Consider the following 19,096-nt stretch of genomic DNA (forward strand, 5'->3'; position numbering starts at 1 on the left):
ACAGCGATACAGATGTTTAGACAGAGCATAGAAAACAAGGGTTCCTTTGGAAAGCTACGAATCGAAGGTTAGTAAGTAGAAGATGAATGTCAATAACAGTGAGTCTGTGCTGGCAGCAGGGGAAGTGAGAAGCAGATGGTGGGTGCTACCTTAGAGTGTACACGAGGAGAACAAAGTGGTGCTTGACTTGGAGGAAATGAAGCTGATTCAAGGGAAGACAAAGGGCTTGCTATTTAAAGATGTTTAAGAAGTTAGTGAGATAACACGTTGCTGCTGAGTAGAACATGGTTGGGAGGACGGGTGGAGAGGGTCAACAGCTAACAAGATAGTCTGACATTTGAACAGTATGGCAACCTAATGGGCTGGTGATATCCTGAGCTGTATGGGAGGAGGACATATTCAAAATTTAAAGGAGAGAAATATAGGAGCTTGAGGGTTGGGGGGGAAGCCATAATTCCCATGTTTTGTTCTGCCATGACCTTCTTATTTCATCTTTCAACCTCTCGAGACTGTGGGGGCTCTCATTTAGTAATACCAATTAGTCTATAAATTTTCACCTTTTAAAAAGAATGAAAACCAAGGTAGTCTCTGTTTCCAATAGAACATTAGAAAAGGGATGTGTGCACAGCCCAAACTAAGGCACAGATCCATCCGTGTGTTATTATTTATTTTTTATTTTAAAAGGTTCAAAACTATAAGAGACAGATAGGACTAAGAAGTGTCTCCTCATGTGAAAGGTTTTCCTCGGAAAGCAGCATGTCCCAAGAGCCTCTCAACAATGCTAGCTTCCTGGCTCTCTGCTGATGAGATTTTTGTACTTGAGGCTCTGGGAGCAGCTAAGAGAAGTCAGCCCCTGCCAAATCTCTCTAGACACAGGCCGCTTACTGCTTTTCTTCTGCGAGGTGACCTGTTTTCTTTTTCTATATTTGGGGTGAGGAATAGTGATTAATTCCAATGATCACATTAAAAATTGTTTAATAGACAAAGAACTACAAGCAACCAAGAATAAGAGTGGGGAAAAAAGAATCTTCCCCCAGGGATGAGCCCCTTAAAATTGATTCTCCAATACCAAAATGGTCAACCCTACAATCATATACCTACAAACAACATTATGTAGCCTAGGCAGGTGGTTTTTATATATTTAGGCATGTGTAACTGTAATAACTAAAGGAAAGGAAGATAGTGCTTCAGGAGGGAGCTAAAGGGGGCTTAGGGGAAGAGGAGGGAAATGATTTATTTTAGAAATATTATAGTTATCTATAGAAAGATAAAGACATATTAGATATATTTTAATTAAAAAAAGAAAGAAATCTTTTTTTACCTTAGTCCACAAAGATTTCCTTCTAGAAATGATTTTTCTAGGAGCGTTATAGTCATAGTTCTTAAATTTAGGTCTACAGTCTATTTCAAGTTAGTTTTTAATGTATGAGGTGGTGAATGAATGAGGTTAATTTATTTTATACACATCTTAGTTTGCTCCAGCACAGTTTAGACCCTATTTTTCTCCTCTTTGGATTACTTTGAGCTGGGAAAGGGATTGGCTTATTATAGGATCCAGTGTGGCCTGAATACAGTGAGGGAGAAAGGGGGTGTTGAGTGTGGATGCTGTGGAAGAAGGTAGGGGCCAAGTCATAAACAGACTTACGAGCCTTGGTAAGAAAACTGCATTTCATTCTAAAAAAAAAAATTAATTGCTTCAAAGATTTTAAGCAGGACATTGCATGATTCAGTTTACCTCTTTTAAATATAAAGATGTGTTTGATGTGTGTTTTAGCGAATCCAATAAATTCACTCTGATACTTGCCATGTAATAGTAAAAGAGTTCATTTGTTATTGTTATGTGTTCACGTATATATTATGTGTGTTGGGTACATGTGCCATAATGTGTCAGAGGACAATGTTGTGCAGTCATTTTCTTTCATCTTTCTATAGGTTTCAGGGATTGAATTCAGGTCCCCAGGCTTTCTTGGTGCATGCCTTTACCTACTGAAGCATTCAGCTAGCTCCAGTTATTAATACCTTTGGGTATCAAAGTCATCAAAGAGCAGTGAAAATATATAAGCTGTCCTGATGGCATGATGCAGAACATCTCATCCTTTGTTCCTTCTCTAGTTAAGCCAACATAAATGTGCTGTTTTTTGGGGGAGGGACATTGCCCAAGCTTTACTGCACAAGGCTTCTTCAAGATACTCTAGAATGGAAGTTTTCAACCAGTAGATTATGACCCCCTGGGGATCGAATGATTCTTTCACAGGAGTCACCTGAGACCATCGGAAAGTAGATATTTACATCACAATTCACAACTAACATAACTACAGTTATGAAGTAGCAACAGAATAACTTTGTGGTTGGAGGTCACCTCAACATAAGAAACTGTATTAAACGGTCACAGCCTGATGGAGGCTGATTACCACTGCCCTACAGGGTCATTCTGATCAAGAAGTAGAAGACACCTTGGCGTGGAAATGACCCAGATGTGCCCGACTTGCTTTGCAGGGTGATTCAAGACTCCTTTTCCTGACGGTTCAACTACATGTGGTGCTTTTTCTTACGTGAGGATGAGGACACCAACTGAGAATCATCAGGACTTGAATTTTTGAGTTGCTCTCCTAATATAAATGGCGCAAATGGAAGCTATTGCTTGTACTTAGGGACACAATTGGAGAGATAGCCTTGCACTGGGAGTGTTCACATCCCCGTGGAGGATGGGCTACACAGTTGCTTGGGGTTATTTCTCTTCTGAAATGTAGATCGCTCTTGAGATCACTGGAGACTTTGTGCAGTAAGTGCCATTGAATCTGCGTAAGGTTTAAACAGTTACATGAGCTTTTGTTGAAATTTCATGCAGAGTAAAAGGCATCCGTGAAAAGCAGACCTTGGGGATACCTTAGTTAGGGTCTTATTACTGTGAACAGACACCATGACCAAGGCAACTCATAAGGACAACATTTAATTGGGGCCAGCTTACAGGTTCAGGGTTAGTCCATTATCATCAAGGCGGGAGCATACATGGTACAGGAGAAGCCAAGAGTTCTACATCTTCATCTGAAGGCTGCTAAGAGAAGACCGACTTCCAGGCAGCTAGGACAGGGCTCTTAAAGCCCAGGCCCACAGGGACACATCTACTCTAACAAGGCCATACCTCCCAATAGTGCCACTCCCAGAGCCAGGCATATTCAAAGCCCCACAGGGGAGGTGTTAGAGACATAGTTTCAGGTTGGGCTCAACCCTAGAGAGAAATATTATGTGTGTGCTATTTATCAAAAGAGAGCCTACTTTTTTGAATTTCACCCAAATACACCTTTGAGTGACCATTAAAGACCTGAATAATGGAGGAAAACGGATACACATATTCCGTATTAACTATTTCAATAATCCACGTCATGTGTTAATCAGTAAGGCTGTAGGAGAAGAAACTGAAGTATGACTCAGACCGAGTAGCCATGGGAAATTGACAAGTTGAGACTTATGTCACAAGAAACAGCAAGACACTTAAAGACATAGGAAGACATTTCCAGGCAAAGCAGGAAAAGACTGACTTATCGGAGGACCAAGAAGGTCAACCAGAGTGGACTGGCAGAACTCGTGGCCAGGGGCTAGATGCAGATAATGCAGAAGCCAGTAGTGTCTTTTTTAGGATATGGTACTATGGCCGGTGGTGGACTGTGGACTACAGAAAGGCAAGAGAAGAGGGTGGGGATGAAGCACCAGACAGCATCCTTCACCATTGTCCAGGATTGGGGTGTGGCGAAGGGACTGAATGGATTTATTCAGGATCTGTTGAGGGGAAGAGGGTGTGATGAAAGAAGCCAGTTCATAAGCAGGTGGAATCCATTCTGGGTCCACGTGTGAAAGCACCACCTCCACAGGGTATAAAGTCCTTAAGTTTATAACACCACTAGCGTGTGCTTTCCCAAACCAGAAGACTTGGCTCACCTTGGCTTCTGATCTCTTGAGATCTTTCCAGAAGCAGGGAGCTGCATTTTTCACACCTTTGTTTTCTGGAATTCCGGGGGGTACCAGAGACAGTGGGAAGGGTGAGTTAAGTTTGCCCTGAATTCAAGTTGAGACAGGGCACACACAGTCTTTGGATGGCTTCGCAGTTCTAGGGGAAGGGACCAGGAGGCTTAGCATTTATTATGGCACGGGTAAAGAACTTCATGCACGAGAGCTGTCATTCTGCCTTCTGGTATACAATCTTTCAACTTCAGTTTTACAAGACAAAGGTAGGGCATTCAGAGAGGTTCTTTAAAACCATGCTATTACTTTAGTTTTAGTTATCCAAATATGTGCATCTGTGTGCATACGAGTGCAGGAACCTGCTGCGTTAAGAACTCAAGCTTGGGTTTTTGTAAAAACAGTATGTGCTCTTAATCATTGAGCCACCTATCAGCCCCTCAGAAAGGTTAACTTCGCTCTAAGGTACAGACTTTGGAAATGATTAGACCAGGACTGGTTCTTTGGAATGATTAGAACCACGTCTGGTTCTTTGGCTCCCATTCGGTTGGACTACTTTCCTCTTCCGGTTATTAATACCACACAGCCTCTACAGAGCCCTCGGTGCAGAGAACGTGATTTCCCTTTGTCTAGTATGCTGATTGTCTCCCTCGCTCCCTAGCTTACCTAGAATCGTGCTCAGCAAGTGAGCCTGCTAGAGTCAACTTATCCTTCTTGCTGCCACATCCGGGGCTTGAGGATGAGAGAGGCAAAGGAGAGACTATGAGCAGAACTCTGGTGCATCTACCACCGTTAAGCTAGGGGAAGCAACTCTTCTGCTTGTTCATTGCCCCGAAGGCATTTTCCATTTCATGGGCCCTCCCGCTCCATATCCCTCACCTTTTGCCCCTCAGTTTCAGCTCTGGCCCCTAGGGAAGCGTCCCTGGCTGCGGGGCTGACAACGTTTTGGGGGCAGGGGGTCTTGTTCTCTGTGCTCCAGCCCATCTGTGCGCGGAGCCTCGTTCCCGGGCTCCCGGAGCCCGGCGGGCATTGACGTCAAACGGCAGCGGAGCGCTGCCTACAGACGGCTGACCCGGGCTCTTCTCCACACCCCCGTCCTTCTTCTCCCCCTCCCTTTTCCCGGCACCCGATTTCAACCGGCTATAAGAAGAGGAGAGCGCAGTGCCGAGCAGCAGGAAGTCCAGCACCATGGAGAGCTCCGCCTGCGGCTGCTACCCGTCCTGGGCGCCGCCCTACTGCTGCTGCTACCTTTGCTGGGTGCCGGTGCCCAGGAGGATGCCGAGCTGCAGCCCCGAGCCCTGGACATCTACTCTGCCGTGGATGATGCGTCCCATGAGAAGGAGCTGGTCAGTATTTCCCTCGCCTCGGGTTTGCCCTGGGCTGCCACGGGACCCTTGCTTTGCGTGCGTCCCTCTCCACCCCAGTCCCATCCCAGAAGGCAGAGACCCTGACTGGATTTAAAAAAAAAAAATAGTCTGGGTACCCTCTCCCAGACAAAGATATTTGAGTTCATGGGCTGCGGGCTGCCTGTCGAGCGAATCCCTAGTTGTGGCCAGTCTGGGCACTGTGCGCCTTGAAGGCTCTAGAAGATGAGGTCAGGACTAGGGACTTTGCCTGCCAGACTTCCTCTCCACCAGTATCTACTCCCCTTTGTCCCCCGAGTCCCGCTACCCCGCGGTTGTATGTCCCGGGCTCCTTATAACTGGGCTGAAAGTGAGCACCTGCGCTGGGCTCGCAGCCAAGGCGGCAACTTCGGGCTCCCGGCGCTGTGTTGCAGATTGAAGCGCTGCAGGAAGTCCTGAAGAAGCTCAAGAGTAAACGCATTCCGATCTATGAGAAGAAGTACGGCCAAGTCCCCATGGTAAGGCTCTGGGTCCTCTTCCCTTACTTTGGCAGGAGAAAAGATTGCCTAGAATCCTACACAGGGTCTTTACTCTAGCAGGTGGCTGAACAGCTAGGTGACTCATTATATCTGGAATGTCCCCTTTGCTACTGCCCTCGCCCCTTGCTCCTTGGTCTCTAAGAACAAGAGAGAACAGGCTACGTAGGGCCAGAAAACAGTCTTGTGATCTGAGTGGGAGTACTTCCTGAAACATGTCAGATGGGCGAGCCCTTGAATCTATTCAGTTCTAATTCCTCCTAGAGCACGACGAGATTTTTCTCTTTTTCTTTATTTGTATCATTTTGCTGTTGTTTTGTTTCCTAAATTCTGTGGTTAAAAAGTTTCCAGGACGCACGCGTGTGAGCGCGCGCATACACACACACACACACACACACACACACACACACACACACACACACACATCACTTCTGTTTTTCTTCTTTGGGCAAGGAAGTGGGAAAGTAGAAAACAAGGGTTATGAGAAAATACATTGTATATTTCTTAGATGCAAGGATCTGGGTGATTTCCCCCCTCTTTAGATAACAAGGAAAGGAAGCCGAAGATGTGGTCCCTCCCCAAAGGCAGAAGAACGTAGAAGGGGGGCAATCCTTTAAATTTCTTCCTTTAAATATCCTCTTTCTGAAATTCTAAGCCTGAGGCTCCCTGGGCTTCGGATCTGACGCTTTGACCGGAGCCGAGGGTAGTGGTCTGGTCCTCTCTCCCATGAGGATGCTCCTTTGGGACCCGAGTAACCATCCTTGTGTTGTTGACAGTGTGACGCTGGAGAGCAGTGCGCAGTGCGGAAAGGGGCCAGGATCGGGAAGCTGTGTGACTGTCCCCGAGGAACTTCCTGCAATTCTTTCCTCTTGAAGTGCTTGTGAAGGGGTGACAGCCTCCTTCGGTTCCCATATTTCCTCTTTCCCCTAAAGGAGCGCTCTTTTGTCCCTGGAGCCGCTTTAACAACAATAAAGTTTGCGTTCCCCCCAGAGAGTGGATGGGCTCTTTCCCTGCTGCTTCAAAATAAAAGATTTGACGTTATTGTGTGAAGGACAATACCTTGAATGGTGTTGGTATGTGTGCAAAGTATTCTTCTCTCGTTTTATCCATCTGACACATTCTTGTGAACCTTTCTGGGAAGAAGAGGGACTTTCGCTTTAAAACTGTATTTTTGTATGTGGCGAGTCACAATGAAAATTAGACCTAGTTAATTTTGGCAGATGACATCACAACCCGGAAAACAAATCACCCCAAAGCAACACAAATGGAAGCGTGTGCAAATTACACCCAATAAAGCATTTTTGATAATTGCTCACAGTGCATGGCTTTTTCTACCTGAGTAATTTAACTAGGAATAAAGGGATTAATCATGCTGTTGTTTTCAAAGAGAAATACTTTAAAAATAGCTGTCTATTGGGAGAGCAGCACCTCAGCTCCAAGGAGTTTTGATCATTAATTAGGAGTGTGCTATACCAGCATCAGTATACCGTGTGTTCTGACTACAGAGGTGTGGTGGTAGTAGTCTCTCTCTCTCTCTCTCTCTCTCTCTCTCTCTCTCTCTCTCTCTCTGTGTGTGTGTGTGTGTGTGTGTGTGTGTGTGTGTGTGAGTGAGAGAGAGAGAGAGAGAGAGAGAGAGAGAGAGAGAGAGAGGAGGGGAGGGTAGCGATGACAAACACTCTCATTCAAACCTTTAGGCAGACTCCTTAGTTTCATCCGTGAGCCTCATCAGGGACGCCTGCACACATGTGTTTGCTGCTGCACTATCCCCAAGAGCCAGGAAGTGGAATCACCCTAGAAGACGGGCAACAACAAAAGAAATGAATGAAGAGCATGTGTTACGGACACTTGGTGGAATTGTGTGCAGCCATAAAGATCAGTGAAGTGACACCTTCAGAAAAATGTCTGGAGTTGGGAATCATTATGCTATGTAAAATAAGTCAGGTTCAGAAAGACAGATGTCACATGTCTAGGGAACCTATATTTGAAAGCGTGTGTGTGTGTGTGTGTGTGTGTGTGTGTGTGTGTGTGTGTGCGTGCGCGCACGCGCAGAAATCAGTAAGTCCTAGCTATGTACGAGGACCCTGTTTTAAAGCCAACAAATGGTTTGTTCTGAGCCAAATCCAAGTGACTAACTTCTGGGTACATGTATCCAAGTTACCCTCGATGACATTCTCTCAAAGGAAAGAAGTCATTTAAACATTTACAGCCACAGAACAAAGAAGACCATCAATCAATACATCCAGCAAGTACATCGGTGGGGACTTTGTGTAGGCAGGCAACAGCAAAATGAGGAAATCTGTTGTGTAACAGCCTTAGCTTTAAGCTGGTCAAAGCTGGAGGCCTACCAAGGGCTCCACACTGAATAGTAGCTTCTACATAGTGCAGAAGGCAAACAGAAAACAAGACACTACTTTTCTTAAAAATAGCCCAAGACAGTTTGACTGTACGTATAATATTTAGTCTTTCACAGTCATGGCCTGGCAGCTTGGGTGTCTTTATGGGTGTGGCTTCTGAAGGGAAATTCAGCATCGCAGGCCGATAAGCATATTCTTTCAAACCTTAGGCTCACTTAAAACAAGATGAAGAATCTGAACTTCGTTTGGGCGATTCTTTTTGAGATGGAGCATCCTGTAACTCTATCTGGTCTCAAGACAGTTGTGTAGCTGGGGATGACCTTCAGTTTCTGAATTTCCCATCTCTGCCTGCCTTGCCATGTGCCATCATAGCTCATATGGGTCTGGGGAGCACACGCAGGGCTCTGTGTATGCTAGGCAAGTGCAAACACGCTACCAAAAGACTGAGGTTCCAGTTCCCCGCAGCCCCTTTGTTGGAAAATAGGCTCCCTTTGGAGGTTGCTCATTCTGAGAAAGGGAGTTAGAGCATCAGATGCTTGGGGAGTGTGAGACAAATTCACTTTCCCAGCCAATATGCCTGTGGAGGAACTATCCAAGGAGAAGCAAATTTGCTTAGATATTAGTTTTTAGTTAAACAAGGAAAGACTGGTGGGGGCAATTTCAACTCAAGAAATAAAAAAGAAAGCTAAATGTTACATTTCTTAACTTTTTTTTTTTTTTTGGTTCTTTTTTTTTTCTGGAGCTGGGGACCGAACCCAGGGCCTTGCACTTCCTAGGCAAGCGCTCTACCACTGAGCTAAATCCCCAACCCCCATTTCTTAACTTTTAAACAGGCCTCTGTGCTCCCCTAAGACTAAGTAACACACACACACACACACACACACACACACACACACACACCACTACCACAACTACCACACACAGTCTCCTATAGCCCAGGCTGGCCCTCATCTCCCTAAGTAGCTTGAAGCAGTCCTTGAATTCCGGGTGTTCCTGCCCCCCACCTCCTGCAGGCTGAGATCACCTGCATGCATCACCACTGCCTGTAAAAGCGACAACGTTTAAGACGTTTAAGCAGCAGCATTATGAGAGGAGCAGTTGCTAAGAGCTTTGAAATCCAAACTCAAGTGGGTAGGCAGAATAGCAGAATCAAAAGGAAAACTTTGCAGATTCTTGAGGGGACGGAGAGCGCAGGTAGGAAGCATCCTCATGTACAATGGCCATCTGCCGTGTTCTTATTGTTTTGATCAGCATGCCTAATCTAATTAATCTTGGAAGTAGATACAGTTGCCAATTTTCAGAGTACAAAACAGAAGCCAAGAGAGATTATAGAATCTGATTATACAATTCCAAATTGAGTTGTTTTTTTGTTTTGTTTTGGTTTTTTTTTTTGCTTTGATCTCTTTGATTGCTCTTTATCTCTTCCTTTAATGTCACCCTGGGTACCAACAGTTACTGATTTCCCCAGAAGAACTTTGCTTAATAGAAAGTAGCTTAGTTGGGGAGGGGTCGATGTGTATTTTGGAGGACACCGCATTCCCATTCGATTACCCCAGAGACGGCCGATTGGTGGTTATAACTCAGTATACTTTAACCCTAAGGCACTACAAATGACTGTGTAAGAGTATCACAGTCTGCTACTGTCCCAGAACCAACTTCCACTAAAACTTTAACTTCTCCACACCCGTAAGTGTATCTACTCATGTCAACCCTAACTGAATCTGGTGAGGACATAGCTTTAGTCACTTGGTTAGTGCTCAGGCTGAACTCTTGGGGACAATGACACTTAGAACTGCAAGAGAACCTGGAGGAATTTCACACCTAAGCAAAGGAACACACAGCCTCAAACGCTTCAACCCAGTCCCCCAGTGAGGACTTCCAGCTCCGTGGCCTCTTCCTTCCTTCTTGTCTAGTAAGAACATGGTGGGTAATCTTGGTTTTCAATATGGCATATAGGAACAAGGAGCTTGGGTTGGGGCGTGGCCTCCATTAGATTAACCTGGGGGCATTTTTTGATTGATGGGGGGTGCGGCACAGCCTGCTGTCCCAGTGCAATGGTGAAGGAAGTGTAAGTTGAAATAAAACCCTTTCCTCCTCCAGTTGCTTTTGGTCAGACAGCAACAGAAAGAAACGCAGAACAGTCAAGAAGTGTTAGGAGCAGTTAATGATGGGGACCTCGGATGAGTGTGGAATGGCTTTTGCCAAAACATTTCATCTGGGGGCCCAGCTTTCAAGTTTATGATGTGAATGACATTCTACACTGATGATTGAAAAAACATTAATTTTTAAATTACTTGTTAAAGGTAACTTTACCTTTCTAGCTCCCCTTCAAATAGAATATTTCACGACACTTAATTATTGAAGGTCTCCGTGATATAAGGAAAAAAGGACTGAAGATTAAGAAGGTTTTAATGAGCAAGGGAGTCACCTGCAAGTGAGACCGGCTGGTAGGTCTGGCTGTTGAGAGAGCTGCATTAGAAGGGGTCTAAGGCACAGGGGTGACACACCCAGAGCTGTGGGCTTCACAGCAGCCAATGTATCAAAGTTACTGGAGGGGTTGGGGATTTAGCTCAGTGGTAGAGCGCTTGCCTAGCAAGCGCAAGGCCCTGGGTTCAGTCCCCAGCTCGGAAAAAAAAAAAAAAAAAAAGAAAAAAAAAAAAAAAAAGTTACTGGAGAGCTCTCCCTTTCTGTAAGTACTTTACATTCCTACAGTAACTACAGCCATTGCGTGCTTTATGCTGTGCCAGAATCTGGAGGGCTGTGTGGGGCGCATTGCAAACCCATGGACCTCTGCCCCTTTCCAGTCTTGATAGGACACATTGGAATCTGAGTGTGGGGGCTGTAGTTAGGAAGGGAGCTTAGGACTCTGTAGTCTGTTTACTTAGAGACAGTCTGGTGGCATAGCCAAGGCTGACCTTGAACTCAGGATCCTCTGTACCAGCTTCCTGAATGCTAAGATTGCAAGCATGTACACAACACCCAGCTAAAACTGTAATAATGAGCCTTTTGGATAGTTTTGCTAAGCTTTCTACAGCCTCTGGAATACTATGCTACGTAGGCTTAGATTTTTTTTTTAAAAACTTACTTTTAATAAGGGTTCTCAAATGCTTCCTTCTGGCTCACCATCCAAAGGTAGGGAAGAAAGATAGTAAATAGGACAAGAAGAAGTGGACCTGTCTAGAAGTAGTCCATTGGGGGTGATTCTAATCTCCGTCTGTCAGGATACCAGCAGTCCAGACCAGTAGTGTCAGGATAGCAAATACGGATCAAATACCGCAGTAGCAGGATCCAGCAGAAACAGCCAGGCCTCTGCCGAATTGGGCACAAGTCAGCAGCTACCAGGACCACCCAGGAAAACTCGAGACCAATGAAATATTGCAAGAGTAGCGATGCAAGTATGCGCCACCGTCCATCGAGTCCTATTTAGACTCTCTCCAAACACCAGGCGTCCTCCCATGGGTCTTGTCTCAGCAAGATGACACGGGAGCCTGCATCACACGGCCCATCCAGAAGCTTCCACCTCAGAGCTACTTGGTGTATAGCTCATTTCCTCACTCCAGCCACTTCTCTGTTTTGAATGAATAAGGCATTGAAAACATCATGGGGAACGATGACAGTCCCCATCCTCCCGAAGTTTCTCACCCGGCGGTGAGAATGGACAGAACACCATAAAACCCCTGAAAGCCATGTCACGACAACCTTTACAGAGGACACAGTGGGAGCAAATGGTGTAGTGTGCTCGCAAAGTGGAAAGGGAAGGAGTTAGAGGTGACCAAGGAAAGAGGTTAGGAGAAGGGAGGAAGGTAGGCTGTTGCAGTCCGAGGAGGGATGCTTGGTATTCCAAAGACAACAGAGGTGAGCAACTGGAAGAGGGCAGCCGGAAGAGGGCCAACGCAGTGGTTTGAGCGAAAATGCCCCCCCCCCAGGCTCACATATTTGGTCTCCGGTTCATGGTGTTGTTTGGTGAGGTCCAGGGGGTGTGGCCCTCGTTGGATAAAATGTGTCACTACAGACAGGCTTTGAGAGTTTAAAGACCGGCAACATTTCCAATTTGCTCTCTCTGCTTCACGCTCGCAGTTGAAAAATGTGAGCGCTCGGCTTCCTGTTCTGGTTGCCACGCCTGCAGTGCTGTGGGTGTCATTATGGATTCATCCAGCTCCCTGGATATGTAAGTCAAAACAAGCACTTCCTTCTGTAAGTCTTTTTTTTTTTTTTTTTTTTTAACTTGGGTTTTTTTTTTTTACATTTCTAGTGTTTTTCCCTTTCCCGGTTTCTGGGCAAACATCCCCTCCCCCCTCCCCTTCCTGATGGGTGTTCCCCTCCCAATCCTCCCCCCATTGCCGCCCTCCCCCCAACAGTCTAGTTCACTGGGGGTTCAGTCTTAGCAGGACCCAGGGCTTCCCCTTCCACTGGTGATTTTACTAGGATATTCATTGCTACCTATGAGGTCAGAGTCCAGGGTCAGTCCATGTATGTAAGTCATTTTAGTCACAGGTTTTTGTTTTGTTTTTATCTCAACAACAGAAAAGGAAGCAGTACAACCATGAACTTAGAAAGCGATGCCTCATGGGAAAGCTTCATGATGACTATCCCTTTGCCTTGGTCATTTGACCCCATCCCTCTGTCAGGTGGAATGATAGATAGGTCAGGGACATCGCAAGGGAAAGCAGGGCTGGCAGTGATGTGGGGGACGGTCCTCGGCTAAGTTTTCAGCCTTTACCTTTTTCTGACTGGTGTTTGAATGCGATTCTCTCTTAGATGATACGATCGTTAATTTTGATGGTCAACTTGACAGGATCTAGACTGAGTCAGCAGGTGAGCCTCTGGGCATGTCTAGGAGGAGTTATCTTGACTAGGTCAGTGCTGGACATGTTTGTGAAAGATCTCCTAACATAGGCAAACTGAGCTGGAAAGAACTACCTTGGGTTTGTTAATAAACAACCAATCTGAACCTTCACCTCCTGACCGTTTTTCTATTATTCTTTTGCTTTTTTGTCATGCTCTCTTAAAGTTTGGCTTTATTTATTTATTTATTTATTTATTTATTTATTTATTTATTTATTTATTTATTTTAGTTTGTTTTACTTTATTTAGACAAGACCACATCCAGCTATAACTCTAGTTTCTGGGGATCTAATGCCCTCTTCTGGTCTCTATAGGTATTGCATTCAGCGGTACACATACATACACATATACAATTCTGGCAAAGAATACATGTATATATATCTTTTATATAATGAATCTTTTAAAAATACTATTTTTGTCATTATTTCCAGTTTTTTCTCTTTCTTGTAATAAATTTTTTCTGTGTTCTTGCAGTAAAAAACTGACATAGCAAATAACTAAAATTAGAGACTTGACAGATATGTACAGGATTACATCACTGGTAAGCCACAGAGGGCAAACCAGTATGCAGGTCTCCTCCATGGCCTCGGCTTCAGTTCCCGCCTTAGGCTCCTGCTCTGACTTCCCTCACTGGTGGAAATATACATAAAATGAATCGCTTTATCCCCACATTGCTTGGTGACAGTGTTGATCACAGCGTCAGGCCCCTGAAGACATGTGTACTCATGAGTCTTCTAAAACAGAGAAAGCTGAGACTAAAAACAAAATGAGCAAAAGAGACAGATGCTGAACTACATGCACATCTATTAAAATCCTTCTAATAATTAGAAGCCCAGAAAAACCCAAGATCATTAGACAGCCATGTTTTCTCTTATTTATGGTCAACCCTGTTGTGCAATACTCCAATGTCTATTTTCTTTAAACGCATTTAGTCCTATTTCAATGTACTGTCTCACTCTTAAGTGGAACTCTTTCTTCCATTCTTTTCTAAGGATTAATAAAACAAATGACAACTTAAAAAATTGTACATCTGTGTGTCCATTCCATACCTGTGGAGGGCAGAAGAGGGTGGTGGATCTCCTGGGACAGAATTTACAGGCAGTTGTGAGCCACCCAGTGGGAGTGCTGGAAAAGGAACGTGGGCCCCCTGCAAGAGCAGCTAGTTCTTCTAACCACTGAGCCATCCCTCCACTGTCATTGGCGGATATCTTCTCTAATGAGAGCAGACCATGGCGAAACTAAAACTGTGCCTGTGCAGAGGTAGCAGGCCTCTGTTTTATTTGAGGGGTGGGAGTGCTTAGTATTCTGTGGGTTGCACAGCGCCCTTGTGTGTGTGTCAGTTCTTAAGCAACATTATTAAGTTGGTTTTGTGTTTGTTTGTTTGGTTTTCGCTTTATCGTGGCTTCGGAGTGACTGTTTGAGATTTGGTCCATCCATGTCATTACTCCATAAGGGAATAGCAGGGTCCAGGTACCAGCAATAAGGAAGCCCAAGTGAGAACATTAGAACAGTCCCCAGTGTCTCCTCTGGTGGACTAACTCTCTCCCTACTCATCTCTAGGGGTTCTTTTTTTGTATATTCATGTTAGTCGGGCTTCTGTAGGAGAACAGAACAAATGGGTTGTGATTGAGTATTTATTAAGTCGGCTTATGCTCTAACAGTAGCAACAGTTGCCTGCTAACCAAGTAGCTGAGAACCCGACAGTTGCTTTTTCCTTGAGGCTGGGTGCCTCAGTAGTCTGTCCCACAGTGGCTGTCTCTCACTAAGAAGGCCCAAACCCCTGTAGCTTCTCAGTCCACCAGGCTGGGTTTCTCAACAGCCCCAATGCGGTTTAGAAAGCCTAGGAGGGGCCGGGCTTCGAGCAATAGCAACGCAAGATGGCAGCCACCACAGGCTCGGGAGTAAAAGGCCCTCGAAACTTCCGACTGTTGGAAGAGCTGGAAGAAGGCCAGAAAGGAGTAGGCGACCGCACAGTTAGCTGGGGTCTGGAGGACGACGAGGACATGATGCTCACAAGATGGACAGGCATGATAATTGGGCCTCCACGAACAATTTATGAAAACCGAATATACAGCCTTAAGATAGAGTGTGGGCCTAAGTATCCACAAGCACCCCCATCTGTGAGATTTGTGACAAGAGTCAATATGAGTGGCGTGAGCAGTTCCAATGGAGTGGTGGATCCACGAGTCATGGCAGTGCTGGCAAAGTGGCAGAATTCCCACAGCATCAAAGTCATCCTGCGGGAACTGAGGCGCTTGATGATGTCCAAAGAGAACATGAAGCTGCCACAGCCACCAGAAGGACAGTGTTACAGCAATTGGTCACCAAGGCCCCGGCCTCCCTTCCCCATCCAACCCAAGTCTTCATTTTCCACAGTAGTGAATTTTCTAGATCCATCTGTAGACCTCACAGTACTGGAGAGGAAGCCCCACTCAGACTTCATCCTGAGACACTGCTCTGACACTAACTTCTCGTCCATTTGAAATACCTAAGTTGTGCTGTGTAACATCATCTGTCGAGTGTAACCGCTGTCTGCCTGGTTGAACTTCTGGGATCAAGAAGGTGTGTTGAAATCGGTTTCCTTTGGGAGTGGTGGGCACAGCTAACGCAACTGTGAACAGACACGTCTCACACAATCACCTGCTGCTGGCACTCGGCCTGGGTCTGCCTTTGCCTGCCCTGCCCTCCACCATAGCTGTGTGGTGGCCCTTAGAATAGATGGGGAGGCTCTGGTAGCAGCCGTGGGACTGAGCACCGCTGGGCTTGGGGCGCTTTGGCTGCACCCCTGCTTTCTTAAGTCTTAAGTGATTGCCCCATCCAAGCCATGGTCCCCACTCCTCCACTCCCACCCTTGGCCAAAGCTTAGATTGTAACCTCCCTTCCCTCTGAAATTGGCCGCGGGTGAGGAATTCAGGGCTTCCCGTCTCCCCACCTTTATCAAGGGGTGCTGCTTTCCCCTCCTCGAGTCTCTTGTTGCCCGTCACCACCCAACACTTGCTGTGGCCAGAAGCCACCAGATGAGATTGGAAGAGCCTGGCCTCCCTCACTTAGCTCCGGACCACACCCGTTCACCTGCCACCAGCCTGGGAAGGGAGTGCCGGGTCCTCGGCCCTGCCACCACCATCAGCCCTTGAGCTTTGAGCTCAGGTCTAGAGGTGAACAGAGCAGTCACCAGGCGACTCAGACGGGCCAGCGCTCAGGGTCCTTGGATATATGCCTAGAGAAAGGCCTTGTGGAGAGTCCTCAGTGCACTTTTTCCTTTTCCCATAACTTCTTTGTTTTTACACATTGAAGAAGTTTGAACAGGGCTCTCAGTCACCCTGGCCACCCATCGGGTCTGGTGTGGAGCCCTGACCCTGCAGACTCGGGTTTCAGTGTTGCTCCTCAGACCCTCGGCAGGGACCCAGAGGAGCTCTGTGTCACCACTTTCGCAGATGTTTGCAGATCGGTAGGCTTGGCTCCTGGCTCATTGCTACGCTCCCCACTAAATGGACCACTAAATGTTGAAATGTGGATGCATACTGAAATAAAGGCAATTCGTTGTGTTGAGAAAAAGAAAGAAAGAAAGAAAGAAAGAAAGAAAGAAAGAAAGAAAGAAGGAAAGCAAGCAAGCAAGCAAGCAAGCCAGCCTAGGAGGTTGCTTGACAGCTGCTGATCCTTAGTCCACCAAGAAAGCCTAGAAACATTGGTTCTGTGTGGGACTACGTTCCACTTCACTGGGGAGCTTGACAGTGCTTACCCCATGTCGGGTGTTTGGTTTTAGGGAAGCGCTGAGACACCGCTCCAGGGGTGGGAAGATGCAGTATAAGATAGGGGAGATTGAAATTGGGGTTCCCTGACTTCCGGGCCTCCAGTCGCTGCTGGAGAACCACGCAGAGAAGTCACAGAGAAGTCAGGAATGACGTGCCAGGGGACCTGGTGCAACAAGTCTGGGTCTGTTGAGGGCTTGAAGGCTGAGGACAGTGTCTAGCCCAGGGCCGGAGCTGGGACCTCCAGCTTAGCTCATCAGTGAAGGTAGCAGTGGTTGTCCGGGGGCCCAGTGAGGCCTTCTGTGGGAGATTCAGACTGCGGCTCTGTAGGCGAAGGCCTTCTCCATGCTCTCCCGTGGCGGTCCTCTGTTCCAAACTGTTTATTCGTTGTCCATCGTGGAAAATGGGTGCAAACCAACCTCTCAGGGTGGACCAGAGATTAAAAACCGTTTGCAGGGAGGAACGTCCAGGAAGGGGAGCTTGTTGGCTCAACACTCAGGGCCTCTAGGTACTTCATTAGCAAGGAGAAATCTGTTGTGGGTGTTAGCATTCTGTCCAAGCTGCACCCCTACAGTTACCTGGCAACAGCCAAGTGTGCCTGAGACTGTTAAAGGGGCTGCTTGTCCCCTCCTCACCTTCTTGCTCTCGCTCTCTTGCTCTTTTCCCTTTGTCCCCTCTCTATCCATTCCCCTCCCCGCTTCTCTCCATGCGCTCATGGCGACCTCTAACATTCTTCTACTTCTCTACTTCTTTCTCTTTCTCCGTCCTACCCTCTTAACTCCCCTCATACCATCCTGTGGCTGGTCCCTCAGGAGGAAGGGAATGGCTCAACATGGACCCTCGGAGGCACCCCTTTCCCCCAGACTTCCATAGAACATATCCCCCCTCTCTTTATCCTTTTATAAACACAACACTGGGCCTACATGACCACAGGTCAGGTTTCCTTATGTGGGAAGTGGGGCACGTCTTCCAGGCCAGGAATCTGTTCCAGGGAGCAGGGAGCCAACAACCATCTCAGGGGTGTACCCAAAGCTTCCAGGGGCTCAGACCCGCTCTACCTTACCAAGTTTCCTGGTAAGGTCCACTGTCCCACGTTTCTGCTATCAGTGAAGGAATTAGAAGCAGAAGGAGCCAGGTTAAATCAACTCAGCGGCGAAAGGGAAGCCAGCTGAGCCTCGTTTCATCTGAGCTGGTACTAAAAGGTGACCCTCGCAATTGGAATGGGCCTTCTCGCATCCATCAGAGCAGTCGGGGCAGTTCTTCAGCTGAGCGTCCCAATTCAAGCGATTCTAATCGGTGGCAAGTCAGCATCAAATCCAACCATAGCAGACATTGCCTGGGATTGTACTGTATTCGTAGTTAATTTGGAGAGCTTACATTTTAAACCGCGAACACGGTAGAGTCTCTAGTTAGACCTCCTTCCATGGCCTTCACTAGTTTTTAAAATCTCTTTTCCATAAAAGTCTTGGATTAATTCCATTCTGAGGACAGTATACCTTGTTTAAGCTAACTAGGGCCACACTGGGCACCAAGCTCCCAAAACAATGTACCTGCATCATGCACCCAAAACTACATTCAAACTGTAGTCCTTTCTTCATATACTTTTAGGCTTTACTCTCTAGGTTCTTGGAAGGCAACTTGCTTATTTCTAATACTTTGGAGGTTAGTGTCTACCTCCAAAGTAATATATTTGCTTTAAAGTACCACTTTTGGTGTTTGTTAGCAAAAATAGCACCAGTCCGAATCTCCAATATCAGAGTGAGGTCAGATTTTTCCTGAATGTGTTTCTGCTAACAACAACAGAAAGATCTAGTCCTATTTCTTGTATTTCTAGTCCATATTCTAAGGCAGTCTCCACGGTTGGCATGCAAGGAGGAGAAACCATATACAGATATGATTGTGTGGGCAAGCTATGAAGAAACCCGTCTTAATAGTTGGGACCTCGTGACACAAGTACTAGCCTAACTGTAAGGGAGGCTGAGAAAGTAACTATACTGATAAAAGTATTTCTCCTTCCCTCCCAGACAACCCTAACACACTTTAAGCTTGCGCTAAATAATTGTTTCCTATCTTTTAAAAAGTGTATTTCAAATCGTAGACTCCCTACATTTTCCAACTGTGGGCATTTCAGGCACAAGCAACGAAGGCCAGCTCCACAGGCCTGGAAACAAGACACTGCAGAGAGGCCACGGCACGAATGCCCACAGGGAGACATCGGCACCAGCTTCACCCGCTTCATACTTTACCAGGCTCAGGTCTGCCTGGAGTTATTCCCACACAAACCCAAAGGGAAAACCAAGAGCCCCGGGCTG

At 46.4% G+C, this 19,096-nt stretch overlaps 2 protein-coding genes across 2 annotated transcripts; both read left to right on the forward strand.

The window, feature by feature from the left end:
- Positions 1–4,895: 4,895 nt before the first annotated feature.
- Positions 4,896–7,151, forward strand: Cartpt (CART prepropeptide; the record flags this gene model as incomplete). Its single annotated transcript, XM_032896873.1, has 3 exons — positions 4,896–5,303; positions 5,696–5,818; positions 6,613–7,151. Coding segments are annotated over 3 exons (639 nt in total), but the record flags the coding sequence as incomplete, so codon positions are not given.
- A 7,732-nt stretch (positions 7,152–14,883) lies between these two features.
- LOC116895671 (ubiquitin-conjugating enzyme E2 variant 1-like) lies at positions 14,884–15,782 on the forward strand. Its single transcript, XM_032896875.1, has one exon. It carries the CDS (start codon positions 14,913–14,915, stop codon positions 15,516–15,518), a length of 606 nt encoding a protein of 201 aa, XP_032752766.1. The 5' UTR covers positions 14,884–14,912; the 3' UTR covers positions 15,519–15,782.
- Positions 15,783–19,096: the final 3,314 nt, after the last annotated feature.

Source organism: Rattus rattus, chromosome 3 (genome assembly GCF_011064425.1).
Source record: "Rattus rattus isolate New Zealand chromosome 3, Rrattus_CSIRO_v1, whole genome shotgun sequence".
Lineage (NCBI taxonomy): Eukaryota > Metazoa > Chordata > Mammalia > Rodentia > Muridae > Rattus > Rattus rattus.